Raw genomic sequence first — 13,937 nt, forward strand, 5'->3', positions numbered from 1 at the left:
GAAAGCCCCAAATAGCTCCGCGCTGAGCACCACGGCGGCCAGCCCAGCACCTCCAGGTGCCAGGGATGTGACGTTTTTTTTTTGGGGGGGGGCTCCCCAGCGGGATCTGAGCCAGAGGGGGGGCACCGCAAACTGTGCCGAGCTCGGTGGGGAAACTGAGGCACGGCAAAGCCCGGGCACCCCCCCTGCAGCCCCCTCCTCCTCGCCCTCCCCAGCGCGGCACTCGAGGAGTGCCGGGAGTCCTGAGGGTGCACGGGGGGGCCGTGGAGAAGAAGGGGGGGACACATGAGGATGGTTTGGGCAGCAGCTGCGCCGGCTGCGGAAGAGTTAAAGCCGCTCCTCTGCCCGGGTCTCGGGGGCCTCCCACTCGCCCGGGGTGAGTATGAATAGCTGCTGCGCTCGCCATCGCCGGCACTGCTCCTGCCGGCGTCGTCCTCCTTGGGCTCCCCGATGCTGAGCATGGAGGGCTTGGTGGGGGCCAGGCTGCTGGGCGAGGAGTCGCTGCAGATGTGGGACCTCAACAAGCGGCTGGAAGCCTACCTGGCCCGCGTCAAGTTCCTGGAGGAGGAGAACGAGGGGCTGCGCGCCCAAATCCGCGGCGCCAAGAGCGGCCCCACCGCCGAGCCCTGGAGAGCCAAGTACGAGGAGGAGCTGCGAGCCCTGCGGGCAGCGCTGGACCGAGCCTTCAGGGAGAAATGCTCGGCTGAGCTGGCCCGGGATAACCTGTACGAGGAGGTTCAGCACGTGAGGAGCAGGTGCCAGAAGGAGAAGGAGGCGCGGGATGAAGCCAAGAGGCAGCTGGCGGCCGGCAAGAAGGAGCTGGAGGAGGAGAGGAGGGCGCAGATCTGGCTGAAGGAGCGAGCGGCGCAGCTGGAGAAGGAGGTGGGAGCCCTGCTGGAGGTGCACAAGGAGGAGAAAGCGGGGCTGGACCGGGAGCTGGCCGGCTTCTCGCAGAGCCTGGAGAGCCTGCGCTGCGCCCCGGCGGCGTTCCAGCCGCTGGAGGTGGAGGATTACTCCAGGAGGCTGGCGGAGATCTGGAGAGGGGCGGTGGAGACCTACAAGGCGGAGGTGGCGCAGCTGGAGCGCTCGCTCGGCCAGGCCAAGGAGAGCCTCTGGAAGGCGGCGGAGGACGGGCAGCAGAGCCAAATGCAGCTGCAGCACCTGGACAAGGAGCTGGCGGCGCTCCGAGCGCGCAAGGAGCTGCTGGAGGACAACCTGGCCCGGCAGTGGCAGGAGCAGCGCGGAGAAGCGGAGAAGTTCCAGGTGGGGAGACGCAGAGAAGGGCGAGGGGGAGATGGAGGGGAGAGGGAAGGAGGAGAAGACCCCCAAAATGGGGGAAGAGGGGCGGCTCGGAGCCCCCCCCGGGTGGGTTTTTGTCGCCGGCGTCCTGCCGGTGTTGGGGAGGAAAAAGTTTGTCCGGCTGCAGCACAGCTGCGAAACTCATCGAGGAAAGGGAGGCTGCGGGGGGGGGACGGGGCTGGAAATGCCAGGAATGGCCCCCAGCTGGCGGCCGGAGCTGCAGCCCCCGCGCGGGGCAGGGTCCCCTCTTTGTTCCAGGGTTGGGATGGGGAAGGGGGTGTCCGTGGCCGCCCACCCCCCCCAAGGACGCATCCTTTCCACGCCGGCATCGCCGGGTCCTGAGCCCCCCTTCCAGCCTCTCCATCCCTCCTCCAGCAGCTGCTGCCCACTCGAATTTCTGCCCGGCTCCTTTCCTCGCCTACCTCTCCCCTCTCCAAACCCCCCAGGGAAAAAAAATGACCCCCCTTGTGACCCCCTGCGGGGTGCTGGGCACCCAGGGGTGGAAACGGGGGTCACCCCTTGGGGTGCTGGGTTTGGGGACGGACCCGGGGACCCTCTCGGTGCCGTGGCTCCGGCTGCGGGCGGCTCCCGGAGCCAAATCCCAGCCTCTTCCCCCCCCCCCATCCTCCGGAAGGAGCCGGAGCAATAATTTCCCCTCATTTCCCACGGGAGCCGAGGGGTCAGGGCCGGGAGGAAGAGCGGCGATGGATGGGGGGGGGGTTGGCAAACCCCAGCCGGGGATGGAGCCCTCGGTGCCGCCGGAGCTCCCGGCCTCGTGTGGGGCGATGTGTGTTTGGGGGGGGTCCCGGTGGCGCCGTCCCCGACCCCCTGCTTGTCCCCGCAGCTGGCCATCGAGGCTCTGGAGCAGGAGAAGCAGAGCCTGCGGGCGCAGATCGCCCAGGTCCTGGAGGACAGGCAGCAGCTGATGCACCTCAAGATGTCCCTCAGCCTGGAGGTGGCCACCTACAGGTGAGCACCCTTGGGTGGGGGGGCACCCACGGGGCACCCTTGGGTGGGAGGGCACCCATAAGGCACCCTACGATCCCAGGGGGGCACCCCGGTGTCCTCCCAACCTTGGCCGGACAGCGGGGACGGGACCTTTGCCCCCCCTTTGGGACCCCCAGCCCCAATCCCAGCCCCTCCAGATGGCCCCAGACAAAGGGAGGCTGCGAGGGGCTGGGGAGGGGGGGGGGGGGGGCAATTAGCATGACAATAGGGGCTGTCCCCAGCCCTGGGGCCTCCCCGCCAGAGCTGATGTCACCCGGGGGCTTGGAGGGGATGGGAGGGGGGCCCAGGAGGGGCGAGGGGAGACCCAGGAGGTGGGGGCACCCTTGGGGTCCCCCCCGTGCCCGAACCGAGCTGGGCGCACGCAGCGAGGTTGCCAACGGGGTTGGCATGAGCAAACCCCCCCCCTGGCTACTTCGTGCCTCAGTTTCCCCCCATTCAGCCTGCTGGGGGGGTGCAGGGAGACCCCGGGGTGATGGGGGCTGTGGGTGCAAACCCCCCCCCCAAATTGGGTGTCCCCCCCACCCACCCTGGCACTTCATCTCCTCGCAGGACGCTGCTGGAAGCGGAGAGCACCCGGCTGCAGATGGCCCCCCCGGAGTTCAAGCTGGCCAACGGCTTGCGAGGTAAAAGGGGGGGGTTCCGAGGTTCCAAGGCTGAGGGGGGGGCACCAGCACTGTCCTGGCAGCGCCGCTCCCCCCCCCCACAAGCAGGGAGGTGTGATGGTGGGGTGCTGGCACCATGCCCCCCCTCCCAGCACCTCGGAGCAGATAAGGGCTTATCTCTCTTTGTGATTCCATTAAATTCCTGCACGGGGGGGGCCCAAGCACAGGACCCCGGGCTCAGCAGCAGGCTGAGAATTTTTTTTTTTTCCATAAAAAAAATATAAAAAAGCAGACCCCCCGCCCCCCCCACCATCCCATTTGGTGCCCCAGCGGCGCGACCCCGCTGCGCTCCCCACCCGGCCCCCCCCCCGGCGGCTCTCCGGGGAGGAATTTCCCACTTTCTGGGGAGGAATTTCCCACTTTCCGTGGCGGGGCTGTTTTAAAAATAGGCTCGGGGTCACCGGGAGGGGAGAGAGGAGCCGCTGGGATGAAATTCCCCCAGCCAAACACCCAGCGTGCCCCCCAGACCCCCCCCCTCCCCTTCACCCGGTGCCTCCCCACGGTGTTTCGGGTGCTGCTGTGCCCCGTTGGGGTCCCATTGGGGCTGAGCCGTTTTTTTGGGGCTGTGCCCCCCCCTCCACCGCGCTCCCCCCTGGCTCTTCGCAGATGTCAAGCTGGAGGCGAGCAGCAGCAAGCACCGCGCCGGCCTCACCACCTTCCCGTGGCCGGAGGGGACAGCGCAGCCCCCCCGGGCCCTGGGGGACACCCAAAAGGCTCCGACCCCCAAAACCAAGAGTCCCGGCGTGAGGGAATCCCAAAAAATCACCTCGGCCCTACAGGCACCGATCTCTAAGGAGCTGGCTACCCCTACCCACGCCGCCCCGCTGCTCTCCCCGGGGAGCCTGGGCGCAGAGGGTCCCACCCATCCGGGGGGGGACACAGGGGAAAGGAGCCCGGAGGAGCCCCCCGAAGGTCCCGAGGAGCCCCCCGGGACGCCCCCTGCCCGGGACCAGCTGTACCCCGAGCAGCTGGTGAGCCACGTGCTGCAGGATGCGCTCAGGGAGGTGCGGGACGATGATGCCCAACCCAAAGAGGAGCCCGCGCTCGGCGCCCCCCGGTCCAGCCCCTCTCCGCCTGTGGAGGTTTGTGAGGAAGGGGGAGAAGAGGCCCCGAGAGCTGGGGATGGGGGCCCCGAAATGGAGGAGGAGGAGGAGGAGGAGGAGGAGGAGGAAGGAGATGAAGGAGCCGTCCCCGAGGAGCTGGGGGGGGAGCGCAGCGCTCGGCACCACGGCACCGCTCCCGCTGCGCCCGCGTCCCCCAGCGACACGGAGAGCCAGGAGGAGCCGGGACCCTGGGAGGAGGAAGAGGAGGAGGAGGAAGAGGAGGAGGAAGGAAGCAAGGAGGAGGAGAGAGAGAGCCCACCGAGCACGGGGCAGAGCGGGGGGCCGCGGGGGGCACCCCGGGAAGGGGACGTGAGCGGTGCCATCCGGGCAGGGAGCGGCCAGGAGGAGCCGGAGCCGGGGGAGGACGACGTGGAGGCCACCAGCACCGAGGCTCTGCACCTCTCGGAGGACGAGGAGCCGAGGGGAGCCTGGAGCCCCCCCAGGGAGGACGAGGAGCTCCCGGGGCAAGAGGTGGAGAGGAGAGAGGAGGAGACCCCCCAGGGGGGCATCGAAGCCGCTCGCGCGCTGACGCTGGGAAGCCGCCCGGGTCTCCCCTCCGAAAGCAGCCTGGAGGAGGAGGAGTTGGTGGGGGGAGAGCAGGAGGAGTTGGGGCAGGGGGAGATGCCCCCCGGGGGGGCGGCTGCAGGAGGGGAGAGGGAGCAGGAGACGTGCCCAGAGCTGGAGCCCCCCGGCACAGAGGAGGTCGGGATGGTGGAAGAAGACTCGGCGGGGGCTGAAGGAGGGGAGACGGCAAACGGAGCAGGGGATGGTGAGGAAGAAGAGGGAGAGGAAGGAGAGGAGGCGACGGGGGGAGAGGATCCCCGGGCAGGAGAGGCCTGGGGGGGCGAGGAGCTGAGGCAGGAGAGCGGCGGCTCCGAGGAGCTGCGGGAGGACGGGCAGGAGCAGGACACGGAGCTGCAGCCCGGAGAGGACGCCTGGGGCAGGGGGGACGAGGACAACGGCCGAGAGCAGCGAGCAGAGGACTGGGAAGGGGCCAAGGAGGGGACAGGAGGGGACACCGGCGTCACACCCCGAGAGCCAGCTCGGGTGGATGACGAACTGCCCAGCATGGGGGCACCGGGAAGCCAGGAGGGAGCCGCGGAGATGAAGGAGGCGCAGGAGGAGGAGGAGGAGGAGGAGGAGGAGGAAGCTGCCGGGAGCCAGGTGCTGAGCCAGCTGCAGGCACCAACGCCAGGAGAAGAGGAGCAGGAGGCTGAGACGACCCCGGGGCTGGAGGAGACCGAGGAGGGGGGCACCACGGAGGCACCCGGGGACCCCCAGGATCCATCCGAGGCGCTGGAGGAGGTTTGGGGGGCACAGGGAGGCAGAGGAGAGCTCGGCTCAGAGCCAACGGAGCTGGAGAACGGCAGCAGAGACCCTGAAGCACCTCAGCAGGAGCCAGGCAGCGGCGTGGGGGGCGCCGAGCCCGTGGAAGAGGATGCTCAGGATTTGGGGACGGGTGGGATTGAGCTGGAGGACACCCTGCCCGACAGCACCCCGCCGAGCGCGTCCCAAGGGGGGAGGATGGCTGCGGCCAGCCCAAAAACCCCGGAGGGCGAGGAGGCCACGGAGACAGCACCCGGAGCCGAAATGGAGCTGGGGGATGAGGAGCAGCTGGGAGAGAGCCACGAGGAAACGGCCGCCTCGGTGCCGGAGAGCCGCCAAGAGGAGCCGGAGCCGGAGCTGGCTCCTACGAGGGAGTGCGCCGAGGAAGAGGAGGGGTATTTCATGGTGTCTGCTCCCAGCCACGAGGCGTCCAGCTCGGAGGAGGCTGAGGTCTCGGAGGACTTTGAAGAAATTCAAGTTGAAGCCGCCCAGGATGGTCTCAAAGCTCCCGGAGACGCCTCTCCGGAGCCAGAGGCCGAGGAGCGCTCGGAGGCTTTTGGGGGCGAAGAGGAAGCTGCGGAGATGCCCCCAGAAGAACAGGAGGTGCCGAAGGATGAAGAGGAGGATGAGGATGAGGATGATGCTGGGGGCTTTGCTGCCGAGCTGGAGGAAGGCTCGGCCGTGCTGGGGGCACAGCCCAGCCCCCCGGTGACCGAGGGGGCGTCTGGGGGGCGCGCCGATGACGACGCACCCCAGGGTGACGAGGGACAGGGCTCCAGCGCCGAGCCAGAGGAGGAGCTGGATGGCACGGGCGAGCAGGAGCCAGGGGCCAGCGGAGATGCCCTGGGGCCGCAAGGACCAGCGGAGACCCCCCCAGGGCCGCAGGGACCAGCAGAGACCCCCCCGGGGCAGGAGGACGAGCGCATCCCCCCGGAGGAGCCCCAGCCACCGGCGGCTCCGGTGTCTCCACCACCCGAAAAAGCACCCGAGGAGGAGCTGCCCCCGGAGGAGGACACCCAGGATGGGGACAGCCCCCCAGGCAAGGAGCCCCCCCACCCCGAGCCACCTTCCCCAGGCTCCCCGTTGGAGCAGGGGGGGTTGGAGGAGGCCGAGGGCAGCCCCGAGGCCCCCGCGCAGCTGCCGGCGGACGTCCTGCAGGACTCGGATATCCTGGAGCTGGTGGAGCAAGCCCTGGAGCTCAACCAGGAGCTGGTGCTGGGGGCCAGGCTGGCAGCGAGCGAGCAGGGGGTTGGGGGCGGCTCCGAGCCCCCCCAGGAGGATGAGGGGGGGTCCTCGTCCAGCGAGGAGCAGCCCACGGTGCAGGAGGCGCCGGCGGAGCCGTGCCGTGCCGAGGGCGCCGAGCTCAACGGGCTGCACCGCCAGGCCAGCCTGGAGGACCTGCCTGAATTCACCGAGGAGGGGCTCAACGGCGTGGCCCCCCCGGGCCAAAATAACTCCTCCAAGCCCGCTGACGCCCCCCAAAGCCTCCCCCTGCCCGGCAAACACGGTGGAGCCGACGCCGTCCCCGCGCTGTCCCCCCCCGGGGACCAGGTCCCGCGCCTGGAGCCGGAGCCTTGGGCTTCGGGGGATGAGTGAGGGTGGCGGGGTGTCCCCCCCCCCAATATCAACCCCGCTCCCTCTCGACAATCGGACGCCTCCCGTAGCCCCCCCCCCACGTAGCACGCCCGTTCCCTCGTGGTTTTTAACCCTTTTCGTGTGGATTTTGCCTCTTTTTTTGGATGCCCGGCACAAGGGCGCGTCCCGGGAGCGGGGTCACCCCGTGCGCCCCCAGACCCCACAGCCCCTTTATTTTGTGCCCCCCCCACACCCCCCAGGTGCGCTCTCCACCGCAGTATTTAATTTAAACCCTCTCATCTCCCCCTTCCTGGCCCGGGGGGGGGGCACAGTGGGGTTTGGGGACTGTCACCTCTGGGCGAGGGCACCCAAGGGTGCCCGTCCCCAAGCCGCCCACGCTCACGGCGCTGCCCCACGGCGGACGCATTCGCTGCCTCGACACGAATTTAATAAAGCCTCGGCCCCCCCGGCCCCCCCCTCCCACCTGCTGCCTCCCTCATTCCTTCAGGGGGGGGTGGGAGCGCGACGGGAGCCCCCACGGCTTCGGGACCGGGCTGGGGGTGCGGGGAGGGCGCAGCGGGGGCTGTAAGGAGAAGCTGAATCCCCCCCCCGCCCCGAGCCTTATGGGGGTGTTGGAGCTGGCACAGGGCGGGGGGGGGGGACGGGATGCCAGCCCCCCCCCCTGACCCCGTGCCAGCACACTCAGCGATGAGACAGCAGAAAAGTGGCTGCGAGCCCTGCCCGGCCCGGGCACGGTGCCCGCGGGGCCGCCCTGCCCCGGAGCTACCCGGGACCCGAAGCTTCCTGACCCCGAGCACGGAGACCACAAACGGCCCGGCCCCAAAGATTCCGATCCCGAGAATCACGGCCCCAAAAAATATCCCGATACTGAATATCCCGATCCGGAGCGTTCCGAGCCCAAGCATCCCAACCCCGAGCATCCAGACCCTGAGCATCCCAACCCCCAGAATCCCAACCCTAAGCACCCTGACCCCAAGAATCCTGACCCCAAATATCCCAACCCTGAGAATCCTGACCCCAAGCACCCCAACCCCAAGCATCCTGACCCCGAGAATCGCAACCCCAAGAATCCCAACGCTGAGCATCTTGACCCTGAGCATCCCAACCCCAAGCACCCCAACCCCAAGCACCACGACCCCAAGCATCCCAACCCTGAGCACCCCAACCCTGAGAATCCCAACCCTGAGAATTCTGACCCCAAACATCCCAACCCTGAGAGTCTTGACTCCAAGAACCCCAACCCCAAGAATCTTGACCCCAAGCACCCCAACCCCAAACATCCCAACCCTGAGCATCCAGACCCCAAGAATCCTGACCCCAAGCATCCCAACCCCAAGCATCCAGACCCCGAGAATCCCAACCCTGAATATCTTGACCCTGAGCACCCCAACCCCAAGCACCCCAACCCCAAGGACCCCAACCCCAAGCACCATGACCCCAAACACCCCAAACCTGAGCCCCCCAACCCTGAGAATCCCAACCCTGAGAATTCTGACCCCAAACACCCCAACCCCGAGCACCCTGACCCCAAGCACCCCAACCACCATGACCCCGAGCACCCCAACCCCAATCACCCCAACCCCTTCCCACCCCTTTACGAGGCCCCCCCCCACGGGGTGCGGGTGCCCCTCAACCACCCCATTGTGCGCCGGGCCCCGCGGGCGCCTTTCTGCCGGCACGGCGGGGGCGCCCAGCACCCACGGGTGCCCCCAGCACCGCAGCTCGGCCGCCGCTCGCCCACGTCCCGGATTTGGCCCAGCCGTGCCCTTGGCACCAGGGGGGGGGGCGCAGGGCGGGGGGGGGGGCTGATAAGGGCACTCGGTTTCTCTGATAAGGGCTCTCCGATAAGGCCCCTCCAATTTTCAGCCTTGGCCCCGCGAAGCCCCCCCCCCCGGCCCCCTCCCCTGCCCGCAGGCGACGCCTTCCTTTTAAGGCCAAACTCGAGCGGATCCCATAACTCCCCCCCCCCCAAAAAAAATAAAAAAATAAAAAAATTAAAAAAAATCCCCGCTGATTACTTTAATCAGGCGCCGAGCCTGCGTTCAATCAGCCCCTGGCCCCCATCCGGCCCCGCAGGGGGGGCCTGGGCAGCGTCAGCCGGCGGCAGCTCTGGGTGTCCCCCCCCCAAAAAAAAAAAAAAGCGGGGTCGTGGCCGTGGGGGCGCAGAGGGATGGGGCCTGGGGGGGGGTCTGGGGGCCTCGCCGAGGGGCTGGGAGCCGAGCGAGGCGGGGGGCGGCGGGGGGCGCATTCCTCCCGAAATGAAGCCGCATTCCTGGCGGGCCTGGGGGGGCTGCCAGAGAGACGAGGGGGGACAGATGGCGGGGGGGGGGCAGCCCCCAGCAGGAGGAGGAGGAGGAGGAGGGGGAGGAAGAAGCGAGGGCTGGGGGGCGGCGGTGAGGGGGGGGGACACGGCCATGGGGCGCTCGGCGAGGGGCTCCGGCGATGCACAAAATCCTAAATCGGGCGTCCCCAAACGGGACGAGAGTGCCCCCCCCCTTCCTACACTCCTAACCCCATCCACAGCCCCCCCCCCAACCCCTCCAACCCCCCCCAGCTCCCCAAACCCCCCCCAGCTCCCCCAACCCCCCCCCAGCACCCCCAGCCCCCCCCCAATGCCGGGGTCCCCCCCCCGTGCCCATCAGAGCGCACCGGGGCGCACCGAAAGCCACCGACCCAATTTGGGCCCCCCCCCCCACACACCCCATTTATTAAACCCAACCAGAGGCAATTTCATTTTGGGGGGGGGGCTTTCGGGGTGCTGGATGTGCCCCCCCCCGGAGCTGCTCACGCCCCCCCCCCCCCTCTACACCCCGAGGTGCTGGTGCACGGTGCGGGCACGGCTCGCGGTGCGGTGCCGGCCAAGTGGGAGCGCTAAAAAAAATGCTGCCCCCCCCCCCCAAAAAAAATAAAAAAAAATTAAAAATTAAAAAAAAAGCTGCCCCCCCCCCCAATCCTTGAGGCCTGGCCCCCCGCCAGACAATGCCGGGTTTTGTTTCCTCGCAGCCCGGGGATTTCAATGGAGCCCACACAAAAACCTCCCCGAAGCTTGGAGGGGGGGGGGGGGGGGGAAACAAAAGGAAATGGGGCGGGGGGGGGGGGCACAGAATTGGGATGACCTCAGCGATGACTTCACCCGGCTCGCGGATCCCAAAAAAATCACGGAAACCTTATAAGGGAAGGACTAAAAATACTAATCCCCCCCCCCCAATACCAAGGGGTGCAGGCGGCCCCCGCCCCCCCCCTCCCCAAAATAAGGGATGCTCGGAGCGGGCAAGCCTGATATAGGGGATATAGGGGAGGGGGGGGCACGGCGACCCCATAAAAAGTCCTGATCCCAAAAGGGGTGTGCAGCAGGTGCCCCCCCACACCCAAAAATTGCCACCCGTGGCGGCACGGCCCCATCCATCCCCCCCCCGAGCCCCCCGGGGACGTGCCATGGGGTCCGGCCCCGCCACCCTATAACGGGTCCATCACTGGGGTCGTGCCCCCCCCCCGCCCCCAAAATAGGTCCCGGTGGTTATAATAAGCTCGGTCCCGTTTTTGGGGGGGTCGCCCAGCTGCTGGGTTGCCCCCCCCCAACAGCTGCGGGATGCCGGAGGCCAAACCCCACGGCTGGAATGCGCGGCTGGGGCCGTCCGTCAGTAGGGTGGGGGTCCCAAATCTGGGGAGAGGAGACCCCAAATACGGGCAGGTGAGACCCCAAATCCAGGGAGATGAGACCCCAGAGCAAGGGAAATGAGATCCCAAATATGGGGAGAGGAAACCCCAAAAGAGGGGAGATGAGACCCCAAATCTGGGGAGATGAGACCCCAAATATGGGCAAATGAGACCCCAAATCCAGAGCAATGAGACCCCAGAGCAGGGGAGATGAGACCCCAAAACAGGGGAGATTAAACCCCAAACCCGGGGAGATGAGACCCCAAATCCGGAGCAATGAGACCCCAGAGCAAGGGAAATGAGACCCCAAACCCACAGAGATGAGACCCCAATTCTGGGGAGATGAGACCCCAAATACAGGAAGAGGAAACCCCAAAAGCAGGGAGATGAGACCCCAAATCTGGGGAAATGAGACCCCAAACCCAGGGCAATGAGACCCCAAATCTGGGGAGATGAAACCCCAAATACAGGGAGGAAACCCCAAACCCAGGGAGATGGGACCCCAAAACAGGGGAGATGAGACCCCAACAGAAGGGAGAAGAGATCCCAAAAGGGGGGAGACCCCAAACCTAGAGCAATTTGGGGTGATGAGACCCCAAACCCAGGTCTCTGAGACCCTAAACCCATGGCGATGAGAACGCCAAATCTGGGGCGATGAAACCCCAAAACAGGGGCAATGAAACCCCAAATCTGGGGTGATGAGACCCCAACCCCAGAGCGATGTAAGCCCCGTTCTCTCCCCCAAAAATGGGGGGGGCCATGTGGGGGGGTCCCGGTTGGTGCCTCAGTTTCCCCCCCCCGCAGTGGGGCTGGAGGTGACGCGGCCCCACAGGAAACCCCAAAAAAGCGGCTCCTTCCCGGCCCCACAGGTGGCACGGGGACAATATAGGGACACCCCAAAACGGGGCCGAACTCAGCCCAGATTTGGGGGCTGAATCCCAAATTTGGGGTCCTCAGCTCTGAATTGGGGTTTTCAGCCATGTTTTGGGGACCTCAGACCCGATTTGGGGACCTCAGCTTGGATTTGGGGACCGAATCCCGAATTTGGGGTCCTCAGCTCGGATTTGGGGTTTTCAGCCATGTTTTGGGGACCTCAGCCCCGATTTGGGGACATGAGCCCAGATTTGGGGACATCAGCCTGGAATTGGGGTCATCATCCCTGATTTGGGGACCGCAGCCCCAATATGGGGACTGCAGCCCAAATTTGAGGACCTATTTGGGGACCTCAGCCCCAATTTGGAGCCCCTAGCCTTGATTTGGGGACCCCAGCCCTGATTTGGGGTCAGAATCCTTGATTTGGGGACTGCAGCCCCAATTTGGGGTCAGAATCCTTGATTTGTGGACCACAGCCCGTTTTTGGGGTCAGAATCCCTGCTTTGGGGTCCACAGCCCCTTTTTGGGGTCAGAATCCCCAATTTGGGGACCCCAGCCCCTATTTGGGGACCTCAGCCCCTTTTTGGGCTCAGAATCCCTGATTTGGGCCCCCCAGCCCCAATTTGGGGTCAGAATCCCCAATTTGGGGACCGCACCCCCAATTTGGGACCCCCCTCCCAGATTTGGGGACCGAATCCCCAATTTTGGGCCCCCCCCTCCCCGCTCCTTCCCCCCCCTCCTCCCCCAGGAATTCGCCTCCCCCCCCCCGGGGCAGGTGGGCGGGGGGGGGGGGGGGGGCGACAACTGCGGCTTGGGGTGGGGGGGGGGGGTCATGGGGGGGTCGTGGGGGGGTCGTGACCCCCCCCAGGAGCTGCGGCTGTGCCCAAAAATGGCCTGGGGGGTGCGGGACCCCCCCCCCCGGGAGGTGGGGCGGGGGCTCCCAGTGACTCCCAGTAAATCCCAGTAAATCCCAGTGACTCCCAGTGACTCCCAGTGACTCCCAGTAACACCCAGTAACGCCCAGTAACGCCCAGTGACCCCCCCCAAAAAAAAACAACCGGGGGGGGGGCACACCCCAGCACCCCCTGCTGGACCCCACCCCCCCCCAAAAAAAAACCCAAACCAAAATTTTGGGCCCCCCCCAGCCCCCCCTGCTGGACAGCGCCGTGCTCTCCCCCTGTCCCCCCCCCCCAAATAAAAACGCCCCCAAAACCCCCATAGAAAACCCCAACCCCCCCCCAAAAAAAAAAGCAAGGCCCCCAAGCCCCCCCCCAAAGTCCCCTAAAAAAATCCCAACCCCTCCAACATCCCCCCAACCCCCCCCAAAAAAAAATCCCAAAGCCCCCCAAACCCCCCTCGACCCCCCCAAAACCCCATAAGACCCCCAAAACCCCCTCCAAAAAATCCCAAAGACCCCCAAAACCCCCCAGACCCCCCCAAAAAAAATCATAACCCCCCCAAAAAAAATCCTAAAGCCCTCCTGAACTTACCCCCATGCCCCCCAACCCCCCCAAAAACCCCATAACCCCCCCAAACCCCACCCAAAAAATCCCCCAACCCCCCCCAAACATCCCCCAGACCCCCCCAAAACCCCATAAACCCCCCAAAACCCCATCCAAAAAATCCCAACCCCCCCAACCCCCCCCCAAAAAAACATAAACCCCCCCCAAATCCCTCCAAAAAATCCCAAAGCCCCCCCAACCGCCCCAGCCCCCCCCAAAAAAAAATCCCCAACCCCCCCAAAAACCCCATAACCCCCCCAACCCCCCCAAAAAGTCCTAAAGCCCCCCCAAACCCCCCCCGGACCCCCCCCAAAACCCCATAAACCCACCCAACCCCCCCCCAAAAAAAATCCCCAACCCCCCTAAACCCCCCAAAAAACCCTTAACCCCCCCCAACCCTCCCAAAAAACTCATAAACCCCCCAAAACCCCCCAAAAAATCCCAAAGCCCCCCCAACACCCCCAAAAAAAAAACAAAAATATTCCCCCCCCCCAAAAAAAAACCCAAGACCCCCCCCCAGGACCCCCCCCCTTGACCCCTGAGGTCGGGGCCCCCCCAGCCGTGCCCCAACTCCCCGGGGGGGGGTCCCTGGGGGGGGTCCTGGGGGGTCCCGGCCCCCCCCCGGCATTTTTGGGGGGGTCCCGGCCCCCCCCGCCCCCCCCCTCGCTCCCCCTCCCCAGGGCGCCCCCTGGCGGCGAGGGGCGGAGCTGCGCCTCCAGGCCCCGCCCCCTCCTCCCTCCCATTGGCCGCCCGCCTCGACCAATGAAAAACGAGGGCGTCTCCCGGGCGCGGCCCCCTCAGCCAATCAGCGCCCGCCTCCCTCCAGGCCTGCCCGGAAGAAATCCGCGGCCGGCAGCGGGCGGGGGGGAGGGGGGCGGGGAAGGAGGAAGGGGGCGGGGGTTAATGAAGGG

General features: G+C 66.6%; 2 protein-coding genes across 2 annotated transcripts; both read left to right on the top strand.

Annotated features, from left to right (window-relative positions):
- Positions 1 to 329: 329 nt before the first annotated feature.
- On the top strand, positions 330 to 7,456 carry NES (nestin). Its single transcript, XM_072028168.1, has 4 exons — positions 330 to 1,263; positions 2,144 to 2,268; positions 2,857 to 2,930; positions 3,576 to 7,456. Exons 1-4 carry the CDS (start codon positions 451 to 453, stop codon positions 6,992 to 6,994), a joined length of 4,431 nt encoding a protein of 1,476 aa, XP_071884269.1. The 5' UTR covers positions 330 to 450; the 3' UTR covers positions 6,995 to 7,456.
- A 203-nt stretch (positions 7,457 to 7,659) lies between these two features.
- LOC139999471 (uncharacterized) lies at positions 7,660 to 10,639 on the top strand (the record flags this gene model as incomplete). Its single annotated transcript, XM_072027848.1, has 2 exons — positions 7,660 to 9,021; positions 10,577 to 10,639. Coding segments are annotated over 2 exons (1,425 nt in total), but the record flags the coding sequence as incomplete, so codon positions are not given.
- Between the last annotated feature and the right edge of the window lie 3,298 nt (positions 10,640 to 13,937).

This window comes from Anas platyrhynchos, chromosome 26 (genome assembly GCF_047663525.1).
Source record: "Anas platyrhynchos isolate ZD024472 breed Pekin duck chromosome 26, IASCAAS_PekinDuck_T2T, whole genome shotgun sequence".
NCBI lineage: Eukaryota > Metazoa > Chordata > Aves > Anseriformes > Anatidae > Anas > Anas platyrhynchos.